Below are 19624 nucleotides of genomic sequence, written 5' to 3' on the forward strand. Positions count from 1 at the left end.
AAGAGAATTCGCAAAGTTGAAGCAGCTAAGGTCTCCCTATATAAACGCGGTCTATGAAACTATCTTGAAAGAATGTTGGCAGCATTGAAAATAATGAGTTATACCAGTTTTATGAGATGTAAGTGATCTACTTTTCGCCAAGCGTTACTAAGTGGCGAATAGATGAAACAACTGGTATAAATAAACAATTGTTGTACACGGAAAACTTCGCTATCCGACTGACACAAGGCGAATTTATTATAGGTGACAGCAACCGCATATAAGTAAAACCCTACATGTATTTGTTGTTGCGTGTGGTCCAAGCATCACGTCAAAACCAGCTGTTCATTTGCAGTGTGGTTTGCTTGTGAAACGTACGCTGGAAATAGTCACAAAATAAAAAGTCGCTACATTTCCCACAGTTCATTGAAGATTTCGTATGTAGCTTATGTGCAAGGTGGATTTATTATGTGTGAATTGTAAGTTCTTGTGGATATGAAAGAAATCATTTGAGTTTGCGGTATTTTAATTATTAATACATATGTACATATTTCAGAATTTGCCACGGGCATGCATAAGGTGAAATTGAATGTAGAGAGTGAAGTTTGGACGCGGAAAAGTTTAAAATAGAGAAACATAACGCAAAAAAACTTCGAAACAAGGGCAAAATTAAAGTCTCACTGCGTTCAGAAAGTAATGTATGTAATATTGAGCTCAATTGTATTTGTATCACATTTTTAATTTGCAATTTTTACATGTGTAATTCTATATCCTCATAGGATATTGATGGCTATCAGAAATCCACCTTGGCTGCTAATGACTATGAGGCTTCATACTAAATACTGCTGACATGCGCATACCATATTGCATAAAAATGTTTGCTTCATGTTTTTTGTGGAAAATCGATCGCTATGATTGACATCTAAAACTGAACACTTAAAAATTCTGGATAACAAATTTGTAACATGCTTGTGAATTCATTTTATATAATTCAACTTTATTGATTTTATAGCCTGTAGTCATGCTTCATTGGCGCTTTCCTTGGTAATGCGGTGTACCCATATGGAAGAGGTGATAATCCGAAGCCAGAAAGCAGTTTCAGCAGTATATAAACCACAACCAGATAAAATTATTGTCTATTCTTGTAGACCTTTGAACGTCTTTTCGATAAGCAGCGAGTCGAACCAGTGTTTTGTATGATTCACCACGGTCTAGCAATGATACAGCCACAATAAATTGTCCTAAAATTTTAAATTAATTAAATTAAAGGGCAACCGCGAGTCAATAAACCGGCAAACGTGAATAAAAGTTCAATTTGCACCAATAGTTCAGTAAACACAAATGTAAACATATGTATGAATGTACATACCAATACAAACAAAGCATATAATTTTGACGTAAACCATATCTACGGCGTATATATTATATATAACCTATAATAAATCCACCTTACGACTGACAGCAATAGCGAGCGAACAAGACGCCAAAACAAAAGCAAAGACTGAACTCGCCAGAAGATGCGAGGTGCCATATCTAAACACGTAAGCGAATAAACGTAATAAAGTGATTCACTAAGGCAAGCAAGTGTGTTGCCATTAATTTATGACTTTTATTTGACAAGCTAGTGATCGAGCTAGGAGAATTATTTGAATTTTAACGTAAAAAATTCTGTAACAATATCTTGGCAGGGCTGGAACAAAGCTGCCCAAAATTACAAAATCACATAAAATGGTGAATTGTTCCAGTTTTATGAGGTATAGCTAGCGGCTAGCGGCGAATCTTGCCCGATGACTTTATTGCTGCTTTCACGTGCAAATCTTTCGTCAAGTGAGCCCACCGAGACATAGCGAGCAGAGAAGCGGTGAAGGCCTGTAACCATACTCGCTTATGCCCACAGTTCGGTAGAAAATGGGCTTGCGAAATGTTCACGTCACATCAAATATTTTCCTATGAAATGCTAACTCATTCTAAAGCCGGGTAGAGACCCATGGAATTACTGTAAAATTTGATCAACCCATTTAATATAATAAAATTTATAAACTTATTGTTCGTATCTTCTACAAGAAAGATTCTATAAATAAAGAAACTTGAAGAAATACATTTTGAAATTAAGATAGCCCAGAATACGACATAAAAAACTCTTTTTTGAAAAGATTGATAGATTTTTCTCTCTTCAATAATGATGTCTGGTTCTTAGCAAGAACTATTTATTCAAGAAGATTTTCTGGAAAACACTCCAAGCGATATTCTAAAGGGACTTTCATGTATTCATATGTAGTGCATACGTAAAGTAAAGATAGTATCTGGTTTTTCATCGAAAGCCAAAATGTTTTTTCAGAGCTTGATTTCTTGAAGTAGAGCCCGATTTTGCCGCATCAACTTACATATAATACGTTTTGAAGATACTTTTCAGTCTGAAGAGATTGTCATATATTAAAATAAAATATAGTAATTCATTATTTATATTGTAATATTATTCTTGTAAATTCTGAATATTGTGTTTTTTTATTTTTTAAATAATTTTTTTATTACTAAACAAAATAAATGCTATTTCAATTTCATGCAATACATAAAAATAAACGAATATCAAAAAATACAAAAACAAACCAGCGTTACAGAAATGGTAGAGGATATACTTCCCTCTTTTTTAATAATTTTTTTAGTAATTTTACGATGCAGTAAATAACGCAGATTGTATATAGGATGTACTTCCTTCCCCCCTTTTTAATAATTTTGCTGTTGGCTCAAGTTCTATACAAAACATAGATTGCGGAACTTTGTTCCTGTTTTTTATATTAAATATACATAGGTTTTATTTGAAATCCCGCTTCTTCGGACGGATCTACATTATGCTCAACTCCTTTCAGAGCTACTACTAGGCCTTTACTGCTTTTAAGCTGGTACGTGTAGTCCTGTTTCTTAAGCAAATCGACATTATTTACTAGTTCCCTAAAGTTTGCTTCTTCATAAATTTGGATTTTGGTCTCATGTATGTTGCCTTTCCTAACAGAGACAACATGGACATTTTTTGCACCTAACAACTTTGCTAAATTATTTACAAGCGTATTTGAATTTTTTTTTCCTGGAGTATATTGTGGGCGGTTTAGACTTACAGCGAACTTAGCTTACGCTTTGGTTGAATACTCATGTAGCGATCTAACCCAGTCCCACTGACCCACTGTTTAGCTTTACTCTCACTTGAGCAGTTATTAATTAGAACTTTCGCGAGAGGGCGTTTTTTCTTGAACTGTGGTTGGAGATCTGCTTAGAGAAAAGCTTTGCTTCGACCACGCATTTGCTGATTCTTTTTGTTGAGTAGAGCCTTGTGTGCTTGGTGTACTCACAGTTTGATCAAAAGTTTTTCCGTTGGTTTGCAAGGGAGGAACAATTTCGGTTGTATTAATTCTACTTGCAAGCAGGAAAATTGCTGGCTGAGCGAACGTGCACTGTCCGCGGGGAACGTTGGACACTCATGGTTTAGCACTTTTGGTTTACTTTTTTTGTTTTACTTTTGTTTGTTTATTCTTATTCAAATGTTTTTGTTAATTCCGGAAAACCAATCGTACATAAGGTGAAACACGACCGATTTAATAAGCGATTTTTGTTTTAAGGGGTCCCCGTGGTCTAGAGCTCGAAAATTTAGGGTATTTTTTTACAATACAAAAAATGAAAAACGATATTGAAAGATTTTAGATTTTTTTATTCAACTTCTTTTACATACGAAAATGAACTTGAATATTATTAAACTTTAATAATTTAAAAAATGGAGCTGAAGTTGACCTTCCCGAAAAAATAGACCTGGATGGTGTTGTGCACTTTGGCTCTTCTATTTATCGGAAACAAAAAAAACAGGAATCAGTATGACTGTAGCTATGTCCTGTACTAAAATTAAAAAAAAAAGTTTGACAAAAGCGCTGTTTTGAATCTAAAAATCGGTGTTTTTCAGTTTTTCAATAAAAAAAAACGAATAATATGATAATAATATGATTCTGGTACGCGCGATAGCCATTGATATTGTGAACAACATATTAAAGTTTCAGACGATTCGGTTGAATGGTTTTCTTGTTTTTTGACAACACCAGGTCGAAAAAAATAGTTTTGAGATAATTGAGTTTAAAGTTTTGAGAGTGACCGCGTGACGAATCTGACTCTACCTGCTAAAACGGCTGTAGAATGGATAAAACTGAGATTATCCTTCCAAACATTTTACAGTATATTTTTATAAGCTTATGCTTTCGAAATATTAAAAAAAATAGATTTTTTGAAAATTCTAGACCACCTTATAGAGCGCTTTAAAAACACGTCTGTACTGTATGCCACTGTGGCGGGTAAGTAATTATAATAAGAGTTTATAAAAATCGGCGGCAGCCGTAGCGAATGGGTTGGTGCGTGACTACCATTCGGAATTCAGAGAGAACGTCGGTTCGAATCTCGGTGAAAGACCAAAATGAAGAACAAGTTTTTTCTAATAGCGCCCTCGGTAGGCAATGGCAAACCTCCGAGTGTATTTCCGCCATGAAAAAGCTTCTCATAAAAAAAATATCTGCCGTTCGCAGTTGGTTTAAAACTGTAGGTACCTCCATTTGCGGAACAACATCAATACGCACACCAAAAGTAGGAGGAGGGGCTCGGCCAAACAGCCAAAAAGGGTGTAAGCGTAACCAAAAACTCGGCGGCTAACCAAATAGTCGGAAAATGACGGACAGCGATCGTCCCCGCTCATAATTTTTCGAATTTGCGATTGCATACAAAAATATGTGATAAATCTACAAGTACTTTGAATAATTGTTTTAATTGTGCGCTCTAAATTCTACATTTCAAAGTAAATGGGTCTGGTGGTGAACGGAGCAAGACGAACTACCTCCTCTCTTCAAACAAACAGTTGGTTACAACTTCTAAAAGAAACTTCGTTTATTTACAATATTAAGCATTAATAGAAGATAAGAAGATTTAATATTCTTGCATAACCTTAAATGGAGCCAAAAATTAAATTTACACTTTTACAGCTACCTTTATCAGACTACCCAGTAATTTGAGGAGAAAATGGAAAAAACTGAATTTCGTGTGCTTATTAAGCAGATTCACCTTTAGAAACCCACTGTTTCGACTGTTGCTTGGTCTCTGGTGTGTGATGATGGATCCATGTTTCGTCCACGGTTACAAAACGGCGCAAAAACTCCTCCATATTGCGATTAAACAACGCCAACTTCCTGTGAAGTTGTTACACAATTGCGTTTGCGGTCGACTGTGAATTACTGGGTAGTCTAATAAAGGTAGCTGTAAAACACAAACTAACTGACGCAGCACGTTCAAATTTTGACAGGAGTCAACTGACAGATGCCCGTTGACAGGAGCAGTATTTCTTTTTCAGTAAAGAGGTCAGAAATACAAAAAGTCACGGACTTATTGGTCCGCCCTCGTAGTCTGCGTTATATTGATAATGTTATGTCTGCGTTAAGTTTATTATCTTATTTGTCATTTATTTCTATTTCTTTCATTTCATTTGTACCTTTCATATTCTTTGCTTTACAATGTAATCTTTTTTTTTTATATCACATTCTATCTATCTCATTATCCCCTTGCTTTATTTAAATTCCACCTCCTTGCGTATCCTCCCAACCATAAACTGTCAATGTGTAACGAAATAGCATAACAAAGAGACAAAGAACATGCAAGAGTAATGCTTAAACTTATTTCTAATCGCTACAATGGGCTTAATATCTGCCAGTTGAATGCGCGAAGTTTGAATGCTGAAAAAATTGACTATCTAAATTTTATTTTTGATAATTTAAGCATTGACTTAATATGTATTACAGAGGCATGGTTTAAAGAGTATATTGATAATACTGTATATGACTACGCTGCTATTAGATGTGATAGGACTGCAAGGACTCGAGGAGGTGGCATTGCTATATATTTTAAAAATAATTGTAAATGGAGAGAGATCTGCAGATCCGATAATTTTCAAGAAGTCGAATACATTTTTGTTGAATTTTATGATAAGAATACCAAATGCCTTGTTCCATGTATTTACAACCCTAGCAATAGAAATGACCTCTCAGTGATATTTGATAAATTATTGTGTGTGGTAATTTAAATGTAGACCTTCTTTGTGATAATTTTTCTTCCAAGAGTTTGATGAAGTAAATATTAACTTTGATGACAGAATAAATACAAGATTATCATGCGTTGACTACGTAAACCTTGCTGTAAACAAGATATATAATATTCTTATAATATTCTTACTGACACGACAAATTAAATTAAAACTTGTTAGATCACTCATTGTTTCTCATGTATCATACGCTGAATTAGTATATTGCAGGCCTGATAATATTTCCAAACAAAAATTGCAAATCGCTTTAAATAATGCAGCGCGTTTCGTGTTTGAAAAAAGGAAATAAGACCATATATCTATCTATTCAAAACAGATCCTTGGTCATAGGCTGGGCTCAAAATACGCGCTATTATTGTATATTCCTGTATAAATTAATATACACACAAAAGCCAATGTACCTATATAAAAACTTTAAACAATGCCAGTGCATCCGACCATTGAATCTGATTGTTCCGACTTACACTTACTTTGAATCAGAGCGCATGTTCTTTGTTAGAGCCATAAAACTATGAAAGTCTATACCAACTACAATAAAGCTTATATAACAAGCAAGGTGTTTTAAAATTGCAGTTTCTAACTACTTCTAACCTTTAATTCCCCTTCCCTTCTCCCATTCCCACCATCTTTCTCTTTTTCTCACTTACTATTCTAAGTTTTAGTCTATAAGTTTAATAGTTAAAATAGTTTTAAAATTTAAGTAGCATTTTTATGTATACCATCCTCGTATTCTAGAATTATGAGAACATGTACTACCACAATACTTTGTCTTACTATGTACAAAATAAAACATATAAATTGAAATATTCAGAGGAGTAAATAAAGATCTAGCGGCTCCGCTAGCTAGGTCAAGTTGTCCTAGTGGATACAAACGCTTCGGCTCTAAAAACATTCGATGTGATTGTAGTTGGTGGAAAGACGAAAAGAAAGGCCTCTTCTGCTTTGGAAAGGTCAGGTGAAGGAGGACTTGGCTTCATTTGGTATGTCCAACTGACGCTGGTTAGCACGCGAAAGAAATGTCTGGCGCGCTTTGTTAAACTCGGTCAACATCGCTTAAGCAGTTATCGTACCAATCAAGAAGAAGACAAGAGAACCTCAAGTTTAAATTTTTGGTTTGCTCAACGTTTTGCCAAGGTTTCCCACACATTGTTCTTATTATTTGTCCCAATTACTAACTACTGAGAATGCCTTCATTTTCCAATAAAACCGGCAGATGTAATACAATGAGTTCCCTTAATATTTCACAAAAGTTGTATTTACTGTTACTTATATCACTACTAATTTGCTCTAAGTTTGTTTACTACAATACAATCTCACTCAATCATTCTAGTATAAGCCGGAACAAATTATAGATGGCGCTTGGCAGTAAATAGTATTGCAGTTGCAAGGGCATGGCAAACAACATCTTGGTATTTCACTAGAAAAAGGAAAGTTAAATGTAAATGAATGCCTTTTATAGCATAAAATGATTAAAGACTTACCAAAGTTCACGTTGCTCCATATGAGCACGAAGTATATCACATGGTCTAATCTCGTCATAACGGCTGGGCATCCCAGATCCATATCCGCGATAGAGTCCACCAACGCTACGAGAACTTCGGAATTTTTGTCTACTACTTCTAGATCCGAATCGTTCGTTAATGTGACCTTTCCTACTTTTAGATAGTTGTTTTTGTTGGCGTTTGCTTATTTGAACACTGACACGATGGCGATCCCCCGTTTTTCTTCCATCTTCTTGAAATGAACGGTTTGGAAGTATGTCATGGCCTTTACGTACTTTTGTACGTAAGTCTGATATTACTGGCAAGTCGGTTATGCTTTGCTTGTAATTTTTACGATTTGCTTTATCTGATTTAATTTTGTCGTTTGTCTCTCCATTTTCAAGACGTTTTGCGCCACTTTTATCTAAATTTCCTTTACCATGCTTCCCATCATCGTTAGCTTCGCTACTTCTTCGTTTACCTTTCTCCGACTTTTTATTGTCTACTTTATAATCAAACGTGTCATCATTTCTATCACCACCATCCTTTCTGTTATTTGAAGACTTTACTTTCCCTTCTTTATCACGATTTCTTTTATTATCAGCATTTTGAATATTTTCGCCTTTGGTCCTTGTGTTTCGAATTGCTGCAACGTCCTCATCTTGATCATTACCACCACCACCTTGACCAACTTTACCACCTTTACCCTTGGCTAGTTTCACCTTACCATTGTCATCATCTTCGCTTCCCTTTCTCTTCCCTTGTTTTACACTACTATCATCATCTTGATCTTCTCCCTTTCGTTTTTCTTTTCTTCCTTTTCCTCTTTTACTACTACCGTCATTATCACCATCCCTCATACCCCTTACTTGTGACCCCTTTCGCTTTCCACTATCATTATCACCATCCCTCATACCCCTTACTTGTGATCCCTTTCGCTTTCCACTATCATTATCGTCACCCCCCTTATCTTTTCCTTTCCCTTGCCTTTTATTAACGTCATCTTCTCCTTTTCCGCTTTTCTTTTTATCTTTTCTTACACCAGAACTATCGGCTATGAAATTCAGGTCACTTTTTCGAGCTTTTCTTTTCCAACCGTTTGTTTTTGCTCCATTGCCGTCATCATCATCGTCAACCTTGTTTTTGATGCGACCGTTAGTTTTGTCCTTTTTTCGAGATCTATCTTTACCATCGTTTTGTCTAGATAAGCTTTGGTCACCTAGAATAGGTTTACACTTTCCATCTTCCCCTGGTTCTTTTGAAATAAATTTGCATAAATATTATATATATATCCATACAATCTACTCGTATACTAACCAAATGATGAACGATGTATCCTTACGTTAATGCTGTTTCCACCATCAAATATTGTATATTTTTCTCGAGTTTGCTGTCGATGATAATCTCTGATGACTTTACGGCAGATCTTTTTGAGAAGGGAATAGGTATGGTCATTTATCATAGAATTTACACAACAAGGACGACATTGACAATCTTGGTATTGGGACTGGCAATTATTTTGGTTTTTGCTATGACAGCCATCAAAAAAGTAATCCGTGCAACTGCTTGTACTATAAATAAAAAATCTTAGGATCTTTATAAAAGATATATTATGGACCGTCTTCTAAAATTTCACTTCATCCAACTTTTCAGTAATACCTGGATAGCGGGAGGTTATTGACAGCATTTAAATTAACAACCATGTCTATCCTATAACATTTTATCCAATTTAAAATTTTTGTTTTAATTTTCTTATTCAAAGAATAACAATCAAATTTTATGGAAACATTTATGACAACTTGAAAGTAACAATCAGTTGGTTTCAATGAATGCGTTGAGTGATTTTATACCAACAAAGTTGATTACTAACGTTAATTCTAACTGTACGTACATATATACTTTTTCAATTTAGGGGTATACAGGGTTCAGCACTCGAAGTGTAACCAACTTCAGACCGCTCACGCACCAGATGTACGGCCATCAGCTGTCTGTTAGTTGGCTAAATGACAGTTGGCTGGAAAATCAAAACCAGCGATTGTTCGTGAGTTCGAGCACCTTAAAGTAAATAAAGTTGTTGTTTATCGCACCATTACTCGTTACAACGATACTGGTAGCATCGCGAAACGTCATGCAGGTGGTCATCAAAAGACTGCAACGTCACGTGAAATGGTTCAAAAAGTGAAAAAGCGTCAAGCCTTACAAGATCCAAATGGCGCATGATCTCACACCAAAGCAGCAACAAGTCAGACTTGAGAGAGCGCAGGAATTGCTTCGCTTGATCCAAAGCGGTCAATTTCCGAACATTGTGTTTTCTGACGAGAAAAACTTTCAAATTGAGCAATTCGTTAACTCCCAATACTTATGTACAGTGCAAAATATTTGCTGTGACAATATTCTTTTTTTGGGGTAGTGTACGAATGTTACATTCCTGATGAATTGCCGCAAACAAAATTATTCGTTCACTTTCAGTTCATGATATCGTTGCTACAAAAGTAACAGTAAAAATCGTTTGTGTTCTTACTAATATTGCTGCAAACGAAATAATATAGTTTTTTTTTAGTTTTTCTCGCTGATTCAGTTTCATTTGCGCGTAATATCTCGCTTAAAAGTGACAAAATGGGACGAAATGCGGATTTACCATTAGAAATGCGTAAAATTGTTATTAAATTGTACATGGAAAACAAGTCTCTGCACGAAGTCGACAACAAATTGGCAAAACGCATTATACGGTGCAAAGTGTTATTGCTAATTACGTTAATAAATTGGTAAATTGGAAGTTAATCACCACCAAGTCGCAAGCCGAAAAATATTGACTTCACGTGCAGAATGCAACATAGTTACATCAGTCGCTCAAAATCCCTAAATAACCTCCACTGTACTATGCCGAAATATTCTAGAGTCTTTGCATAAAAAAAGTAAGCCCATAAACAGTCCGTAATTGTCTGCACTGGTTATCATAGCAGAGTGGCGCGACGCAAGCACTACATTTCAGATATTAACAGAAAGAAGATATTGGAGCTCGCCAACTGCTATATAAATGAGCCAGATTCTTTTTGGGAAAACGTCATATTCAGTGATGAGCCGAAATTAAATGTTTCCGAATCAGATGGGCCTCCAAAATTTTGGCGAAAAGAAAATACAGAACATAATGAAAAAAATCGTATTCCTATCGTTAAGCATGGAGGAGGAAATGCAAAGGTTTGGGGGTGCATAGTTGCATATGGAGTAGGAAAAATGGTTTTTATTGATGATAAAAAGCACAAACATCTGTATTTAAATATTTTGCATGATAGTGCCCTTAAACTTGAAAACTGAAATATGGGTTCTTGTTCCAATAAGACAATGACCCAAAACAAACCTTGAAAAGAAAACAATAAATTGGTACCTTTATGAAAAAGGTACAAAACAAACAAATATTTGGTTGCCTACGTGAAGTATACAATGCCATCAAATGTGTTATATCTAATATATAAAATGAAGATAAATTAAGAATTTTTTTTTTTAATTTTTTGACGAAATTTTTTGTTTTTATTTTTTTATAATGTGGCATTAAAAAATACATACACCCCTAAAGTTTTACTTTTTTATCACCAACCCCTATTTTTTTATGGCCATTTTAGTTATTTAATCATTTATCATCCCGCTCGATAACTGATCAATTAGAGTGTTTTTAACTGTACTTCGATTAAAAATCTAAAATTTTTTTTAAGAAAATAAACGTTTATTTTTATTATTAAAGTTTAATCCTGATATATGCTTAGTGTTCCCAATCTTAGATTCTTAAAATTTGCCTCGTCTTTACTGGTGAGTGAAATGCCACACTATACTATAGACTGAAGCCGGTCTCTTGTTTCACTCACACAATGAGACTTCTCTCACTCCCTACCCAGTTTTCGGCCATCATTATTGTTTATGTATCGAGTGTAGTAGTAACGTTTACAATTATCACTGCTATCTCAATGTAACTCTCATATTAACTATTAATTATTACTATTTTATTCATAATAATAACATTATTAATTTTAAGTATATTTTAAACTTATCGATTGAACAGACGAACTATATTTAAAAGCTCACAGCGATGTAGACGCTTTAATACTGCAACACAATACATCTTGTGCTATCTTAGCCAAACTTTTGTTTTGCAAATATATGTAAATACCAAGAATGATAGAAAGAAGATTGCGCCCATCAGAGCGTACGTGACGTCACGTTTGCAGAGTTGTGCACTATTGCCAACCATTTGCTCTTCGCAATAAATTTAGTGCTTTTTTATACCGAAAATGCGACAATTTTTAAGTTTGGTGTTTGTGTCTTTTTGTTTTTAATTTAAGGCTACCGAGACTTTAGGTTGAAAAAAACGGTATTATTATACAAAAGAAGTTTAAAAAAGGCCACTCTGAGAAGATTTTAGTGCTAATGAAAATTTTTTTACTCTTATAAAATTTGATAATTTGAAAGTGCAGATTTAATTTTTGGCTCCATTTAAGGCTATGCAAAAATATTAAATGCCCCTCTCTCAACTCTTCTTAAGATTGAAAACCTTTTTACACATTTTAAAAAGCCTTTGAATTTATTGAATGCGAATTGAAACCATAGAGGTGTAATCGTTTCTTCCGGTCATCAATCCTTAGTGAGACATAGAGCATTAAGAGGTGTATTCATAGTAAAAATAAGCAACAAAATACCAGAAAATACTAAAGAAACCATACTGACATTTTTACAAAAAGAGTACCTTATCTAGTTACATAACTTCAAATATAGCAAAAAAGTCGTTCCCTTAAGAAAAGAATTTCGATTAACAAAAAAAACTCATAAATTAAATTGTACATAAGCATAACACATTTATTTAAAAAAAACGCACATTCTACAGACAATTTGTCACGCATACAAAGTTCTTACTTAACACAATAAAATTTCGTGTTTTATTTTCTTTAAATGGGCATTTAGTGCGTTTTTATATCCAAAGCTAGGCAACTCTGCAGTAGCGAGAGAGAGATTTGACTGCCGAAAGCAGAAGAACACCAACAATACCGGCAATCGCGGGCAATGCCACCAGATGTTAAAAAAAAGTAAAGCTAAATAAAACTGAGTGAATTATTTAAATAATTTTTAAAAAATGTATATTTTACAAAATTATAAACATGACATTTTAATTAGAACAGCTAGAAAAATGTCATGAAGAAAGAACTAAAACTCCGAGACAAAAAATAATAAAAATAACAAAAAAAAATGCTAAATCAAGTTACGAAAATGGTAATCTGGCCATACTGGAGCTAAAATCACGTAACTAGTTGTCAAATTCGCTGAGCGCAAAGTAACGGGACCACGATGGGCGCCATCTCATTATTCTTTGCATCATGTGTAAATACAAACAAAATAAAAACATAAAAATAATAAAAACAACTAGTGAAAAAATTTAACATTTAAAATGCCTGTAGGGCGCTCTCCTCCCGAAGAGAGGTTCCGCTCACCAGCGCAAAAGCAACTAACAAGTCCTAACTCCAGCTACAATGTTCCGTTCTCGGCAAATTAAATAAAGAGTAAGTCATCAGCTGTACAACCTCACATCGCAACCGCCGTTAACTCTATACCCACAACTCATGGAATGAGCAATGCCAAACTCCAATTGATCTAATCAGCATTTCTCATCCCACCACTTTTCTGGTAGCTCTCACAAGTGCAACAACACTCACAACAGTTACAACATCAGCATCAACATGCAGAACCGCTACTACAATTCAATTTCTTCATACTCGCCACTCATGTCTACACAACAAAAACCACCAAAAAACATAAAACATTAGCCAACCAAAAAACAATTACAACCTACTGGTTAAGTAAACAAACAAATAACAAATCAATCCCGAAACAGATTTTATGTACTCTCTCTTGATGATGAAAAAGAAAAAGTAACACAAAACAGTGGGACAAACAATCTAAAACTCCAAAACCATTACCTATATTTGTTCAGAATGTTGCATACATTAAATATTTAACCGATGCGCTAAACAAACTTCCGAATTGCGTCTTTGAACTGAAAGTCCTGAAAAACAATGAAGTAAAAATTCAACCTAGAGAGTCATACCACTATACACAAATCTCTAAATTATTAAAAGAAAAAAAGGGGGAAAAGGGGATTTAAAGTGATACTGAGGAACTTGCACAACTCCACAGATAAAGATGAATTTGTAAAAGAATTAAGTGAACTTGGACATGAGGTTACAAATATTCATAATATCTTACACGTTACTACCAAAGCACCTTTGTCACTGTTTATACTTGAACTAAAAACCAAACCCAAGAACAAAGATATATACACTATTACACATCTACTACAGTTCAAAATTAAATTTGAGCCTCCACATCAAAAACACACTTTGCCACAATGCACAAACTGCCAAAAATACGGTCACACAAAAAATTTTTGTTTTAAAACACCTGTGTGTGTCAAATGTGCTGGAAGTCATAAAGCCATAGAATGTCCAGTAAAGGACTTTAACGAAATAAAATATGCTCTCTGTGGTAAAAACCACACAGCCAATTACAAGGGCTGTATGATTTATAAATCATTAAAAATACAACAATTTTCAAGTATCAGACAGAAAAATCCCACCTCAATTACAAAGACAGAAGAAAAGGCTGCATCACAAACTACACTAGACAATGTGAAAATCCAACACAGTACTACAACACCAAATTTATCTTATGCCCAAGTAACAGCCATAAACTCTAAAAATGATGTTCAAACTATTGGAGCAACTATAAGGGAAAACAAAGAAATTTCAGAGATGAAAGATATGATGAAACAATTAATCTCACAAATGTCTGCAATGAAAAACATGATCACGTTACTTTTTGCTAAATTTAATCAACAAACAAGATAAATTAAGTTTTGTCCTGTGGAACGCTAATGGTCTAAGCCAACATGCATTGGAACTAAAAGCATTCCTAAAAAACAATCAAATAGACGCAGCTCTAATATCTGAAACACGTTTCACAGATAGAAATCATTTAAACCTTCCTAACTATACTATTTATCACACCAATCACCCTGATGACAAGACACATGGTGGAATGGTGGTAATTATAAACAAAGACATTAATTGCATTGATGCGAACCACTATAGACAGGACCACTTGCAAGCGACATCTATGCAAATTGAGGACTTTAGTGGATATTTAACCCTTTCTGCCATATACTGCCCTCCTAAACACAAAACTTCTAAGACACTATACCTTGACTTTCTTAAAACTCTTGAAGGCCCTTTTATTGCAGGCCGAGATTTCAATGCAAAGAATACCTTATGGGGATCCAGAATAACAAACACGAAAGGAAAAATTCTTTACAATGCAATAATAGAAAATAAAAGTAACTTTTTAAGCTCTGGAGAACCAACTTATTGGCCAACTGATATGCAGTAGCGACCTGATTTAATTGACTTTCACATTACGAAAGATATTAAAAGTGAGCAACTAGAAATAACTCCAAGCTTTGACCTCTCATCTGACCATTCTCCAATATTATTAAGCTATGAAACCAGTCCTATCCTAAACTACAAGACACATAAATTTTACAATAATTATACGAACTCTGACTCTTTTCGTGAAATTATAGAGCAAAGCCTTAACATTAAAGTCCCCCTAAAGAGCGAAATAGAAATAGACTCCGCAATCGCATACTTCAATGGCAGTATAGTGTATGCAATAACAACTTCCACACCTATAATCAAGATGAGTAACAACAAATACAAATTATCCCATAAAATCTTGGAAAAAATCAGGGAAAAACGAAAACTAAGGCAACATTGGGAATCTACACGTTCACCAGATATTAAAAAAAGGTTGAATATAGCAACAAAAGAAATTAAGGATATATTAAAAGAGGACAAGGACGAAAAATTTGAAAAATATATCGGATCACTGGGAGCTACTAGAGCTACAAATTATACACTATGGAAGGCCTGCAAAAAAATCGAGAACGCTGTTACGCACCAGCCCCCTCTAAGGATAAGGGCAAATTATTGGGCGAAACCACCAAAAGAAAAAGCAAACATACTTGCTGATCATTTGTATGCTTGCTGAAGCTGCATTGAACTGTACAGATATTGTGGGATAATCACAAAGATTCAATGACTGATGATATATTGCATCAACATCGTACACGGTGCAACGATCTAAGGATAACATTCATCGACGCTATGTACAATGAAGCATTGATTGCTATTGAGGATCTTTGCATTGTCATTACCAACTTATCACTCACTCATTTCGGTATGAATTCGCCAAATCGAACTGCATCTGATTTAATTAACACTGAAATGAATCGTGGACTGCAGTACAATACTGTAGAAATGGAAGCGATTGTTACTCGCAATGTCCCTCTAACGATGCGTCAAGATCCATCCACAGAAACGTTCTCAAAACAACTCTTAGATATCGGTGATGGAAAAGTTGCTACAGGTGAAACTGGATACGTAAAATTACCGACCGATTTCCGCACAATCGCTGATTCGCAAGATACTCTCATTGAACAAATATTTCCCGATGTACACACACAGTACATAAATCGTGAGTGGCTTGCAGAAAGAGCTATTTTAGCAGCAAAAAATGCAGACGTTGACAATTTAAATTTGAAGATACAATAGATGTTGCAGGGAACTTGGTATCATACAAATCTATTGATACAGTTTGCGATGCTAGCAAAACTGTCAATTTTCCCACAGAATTTTTGAACTCACTGGATTTGCCAGGCATGCTACCGCATAATTTACAATCGAAGGGTGGATCTCCAATAATCTTGCTTCGTAATTTAAACCCGTCACGGCTGTGCACCGGTACGCGATTAGTCATTCGAAAATTGATGAAAAACGTTATCGAAGCCAGCATTTTTTTGACAAGTTCAAATATATTAATACCACGGATTCCTATCATACCTACTGATGTGCCAATTCAATTCAAACGCATTCAGTTCCCGATTAGATTGGTATTTGCAATGAAAATCAACAATTTCCAAGGCCGAACGAAGTCTATTTGTGGCTTAGATTTGAGTACACCATGTTTTTCAAACGGGCATGCTCTCGAGTGGGTACACCATCCAGTTTGTTTTAGTCCGGGAGCCAGGGGTCATTTTGACCTCATCCTTTCATGCCGACTGATTTTAATACTGAAGGCAGACGCCATCCAATGGATGACGAAGCCAACCGTCAGCTGGTCCAGTAGCGGTGGGTACGTGCGTGGGATGCTGCGAAACGTGTCCAAAAAAATTTTTTAACTACTCATTTAATACCGGCTGAAATTGTTATTGTATATTGTTGATATTTAGTAGAATAAAAAACTAGAAATAATAATAATATTTTATGAAGTATTTTGATTTAAGGAATTTTTATAAGTACACATGTTAGGTGTTAAAAACAAATTTTAATGGAATATTAATTTGTGTTCATTTAAAGAAGTGTATTTTTAATTTGCAATGTGTTCTAATAAACATAATTTTTTTCAACTTCTTTTTCTCCTTCCCGATTTTATTTCAGCATCCTTTCCATCGCCGGAAACTTGTCTTCCTTTTTCGTAATATTGCCTCCTGAATGATAACTTTGATGTTGATACCGTTCCGCTCGTGTTTTTGTTTTCGTTGTTAGTTTCACAGCTCAGCTCAAGGGGAATTTATTCAAGGTGATGGCATTCGAGCACCAACAACAGTTTTTAAATTACCACGGTCAAGGGAAAGATAATAGACTAAATGAAATCAACAATTCTAATCACTCCACCTCCTGTGGATACGTCTTGACTCAGGCTTTTGTAATTATACTTATATATATATAATTGGCGCGTACACCCATTTTGGGTGTTTGGCCGAGCCTCCTCCTATTTGTGTGTGTGTTGCTCCACAAATGGAGGGATCAAGCCGACTCCAAACGGCAGATATTTTTATGAGGAGCTTTTTCATGGCAGAAATACACTCGGAGGTTTGCCATTGCCTCCCGAGGGGCGACCGCTATTAGAAAAATGTTTTTCTTATTTTTGGTGTTTCACCGAGATTCGAACCTACGTGTGAATTCCGAATGGTAGTCACTCGCCAACCCATTCGGCTACGGCGGCCGCCTTTTTGGTTTTTAGGCTTTTATAATTAGGATTTTGTTATACCTACGCAGTCGCCTCTACATTACCGGAACGATTCGGATTTATATGCGGCCAAGGACTGTCGCTCCAGCAGCATTCCCCAAATATTTATGTGGAATGTTTATGCTGATAAAACAGCAACAACAATGGCAAATTGATAGTACTTCAATTTATTAGCTCTTCAAAATAAATTTCACGCCGATTTTTGAGTTCAAAATGTGTATTATTTATAAAGGGATCTCCAATAAGAGGTGTTATTTTGATATTCAAAGAAAAATTCTATTTTTTAATATATATTAAATGATCGGATATTTATTTCATTATAAAGAGGAAGGTGTGCCATTAAAACTGGAAAATAACATCAGGCAAATACCACCACAACCACGCTTACAGGATAATATCCTTTTCATGAAATTTTCCATAACCGAATTGCAAAGTGGCTGCCCTATGTTCTTTTTGAGGTCTTGAATCGATCCTGGGCTGTTGGCGTAGACCTTCTCTTTCACGTGGCCCCAAAGAAAAAAGTCACAAGGTGTTAAATCACAAGATCTCGGTGGCCAATTGTGATCACCTCTTCGAGAGATAACACGGTCCGGAAACTTTTCCGTAAAAGATCAATGGTTTCGTTGCTTGTATGGCACGTAGCACCGTCTTGTTGAAAATACACGTTGTCCAGACCAATACCATGCAATTCCGGCCATAAAAAATCGTTAATCATCTCTCGATAGCCCTTTATATATTTAAATAACGCCTTTAGATTCTTCCATATGTTGTGAATAATACAATACATCCCCATGTTATTACTACCAAAATAGAAGTTTTGTATCAGTGCTGCCAGCAACCATAAACATTGGACGTGATACTAAGCTGGATAACCCAAGAATATGTGTGTTGATGAGTTTGCTGAATAATAATTAAGTTGGACTGGCTGCATGAAATCATGGCGGTTTTCCACATGATTTTCCCCTAAGAATTTTTAAAATCTGATCTTGACTTCCTTTTTGCTAAGGTGCGACGGCAAAAATCAGTACTGGGTTTCCCCCTTCTATAGAAGCAGGTTTTTCAGGTTATTACCTTCGGGAGATATCTGGTTTCATTACCAACTTCATTATGAAATGAAATTTCTGCAATTACTTTCCCTACGACATCAACGTGCCGAATACCAGGCACATGATTGTGCGACAAATCTAAAACTATATGCCACCAGTCCAATTAGCTGAGGCATTTAAGCTTGATACGAATCTCCGTGAAACACAAAAATGATTTTTTTTTTTAAATAGCGGTCGCCTCTCGGGAGGCAATGGCAAGCTTTTGAAAGTATTTCTCCCATGAAAAAGCTCCTCAAAAAATGTCTGCCCTTCGGAGTTGGCTTAGAACTGTAGGTCCCTCCATTTGTGGAACAACATTAAGACGCACATCACAATTAGGAGGAGGAGCTCGGCCAAACATCCTAAAAGGGTGGTTTTGTGTTTTCCCTATTTGTCTTTGAGGTCCGTTTTTTTTTTTTTTTGTCATCTCATTTTCATGATATTTCGTTTTCTTATGAAACAGACGATTTTGTTTTCTTATTAAACAGACTTCACATGATTGCATTGAAGATTTTACACAAATTTATTACCAACTAAGCATTAATTTTTGTATAGTAAATTTGATTAAGATTCAGGCTTAAATTGCTGAAATGTACAATACTTAAATGCCAATTAGGTGCTCGTTCATAGTTTAACTCGCGGGATGCAGGAAATGGACGTACTAATGTTGGAAAAAAATATTTTACTGAAATTTATAAAGGATTTTTATCTCTACAACACGAGATAAAGAAAAAAACATGCTCCAAATCAAAATACATCTCTGGGGTTTTAGTTCCCCCAAGGCCTCCCTTTGTACATATGAATGTATGTATTACTATAGTATTCCATTCCAAAAAGAG

At 35.2% G+C, this 19624-nt stretch overlaps 1 protein-coding gene and 1 long non-coding RNA gene across 3 annotated transcripts; one reads left to right on the forward strand and one right to left on the reverse strand.

Moving 5' to 3' along the window:
• Positions 1-255: 255 nt before the first annotated feature.
• On the forward strand, positions 256-1561 carry LOC128858104 (uncharacterized). Its single transcript, XR_008453983.1, has 3 exons — positions 256-458; positions 536-677; positions 759-1561. It is a non-coding gene; the product is annotated as an uncharacterized LOC128858104 (long non-coding RNA).
• A 5643-nt stretch (positions 1562-7204) lies between these two features.
• LOC128858106 (uncharacterized protein DDB_G0290685-like) lies at positions 7205-9409 on the reverse strand. Of its 2 annotated transcripts, none has more exons than XM_054094095.1 (4): positions 9235-9409; positions 8893-9146; positions 7576-8830; positions 7205-7511 (listed from the first exon to the last, which is right to left on the reverse strand). In XM_054094095.1, the coding sequence occupies exons 1-4, from the start codon at positions 9276-9278 to the stop codon at positions 7421-7423; spliced, it is 1644 nt and encodes a 547-aa protein (XP_053950070.1). In that variant the 5' UTR covers positions 9279-9409; the 3' UTR covers positions 7205-7420. The 2 variants fall into 2 exon arrangements, with proteins under 2 accessions (XP_053950070.1, XP_053950077.1); XM_054094102.1 differs by having other exon boundaries at positions 7207-7511; positions 8893-9169.
• Positions 9410-19624: the final 10215 nt, after the last annotated feature.

Source organism: Anastrepha ludens, chromosome 2 (assembly GCF_028408465.1).
Source record: "Anastrepha ludens isolate Willacy chromosome 2, idAnaLude1.1, whole genome shotgun sequence".
NCBI classification, from domain to species: Eukaryota; Metazoa; Arthropoda; class Insecta; order Diptera; family Tephritidae; genus Anastrepha; species Anastrepha ludens.

Excerpts from the sequence above, each read along its gene's own strand:
- LOC128858106 (XM_054094095.1), bottom strand. The coding sequence starts at position 9,278 with ATGGTTGTTAATTTAAATGCTGTCAATAACCTCCCGCTATCCAG. Across the intron at positions 8,831-8,892 it reads GATACATCGTTCATCATTTG|AACCAGGGGAAGATGGAAAG; the intron begins GTTAGTATACGA and ends TTATTTCAAAAG. Across the intron at positions 7,512-7,575 it reads ATGGAGCAACGTGAACTTTG|TGAAATACCAAGATGTTGTT; the intron begins GTAAGTCTTTAA and ends TCCTTTTTCTAG.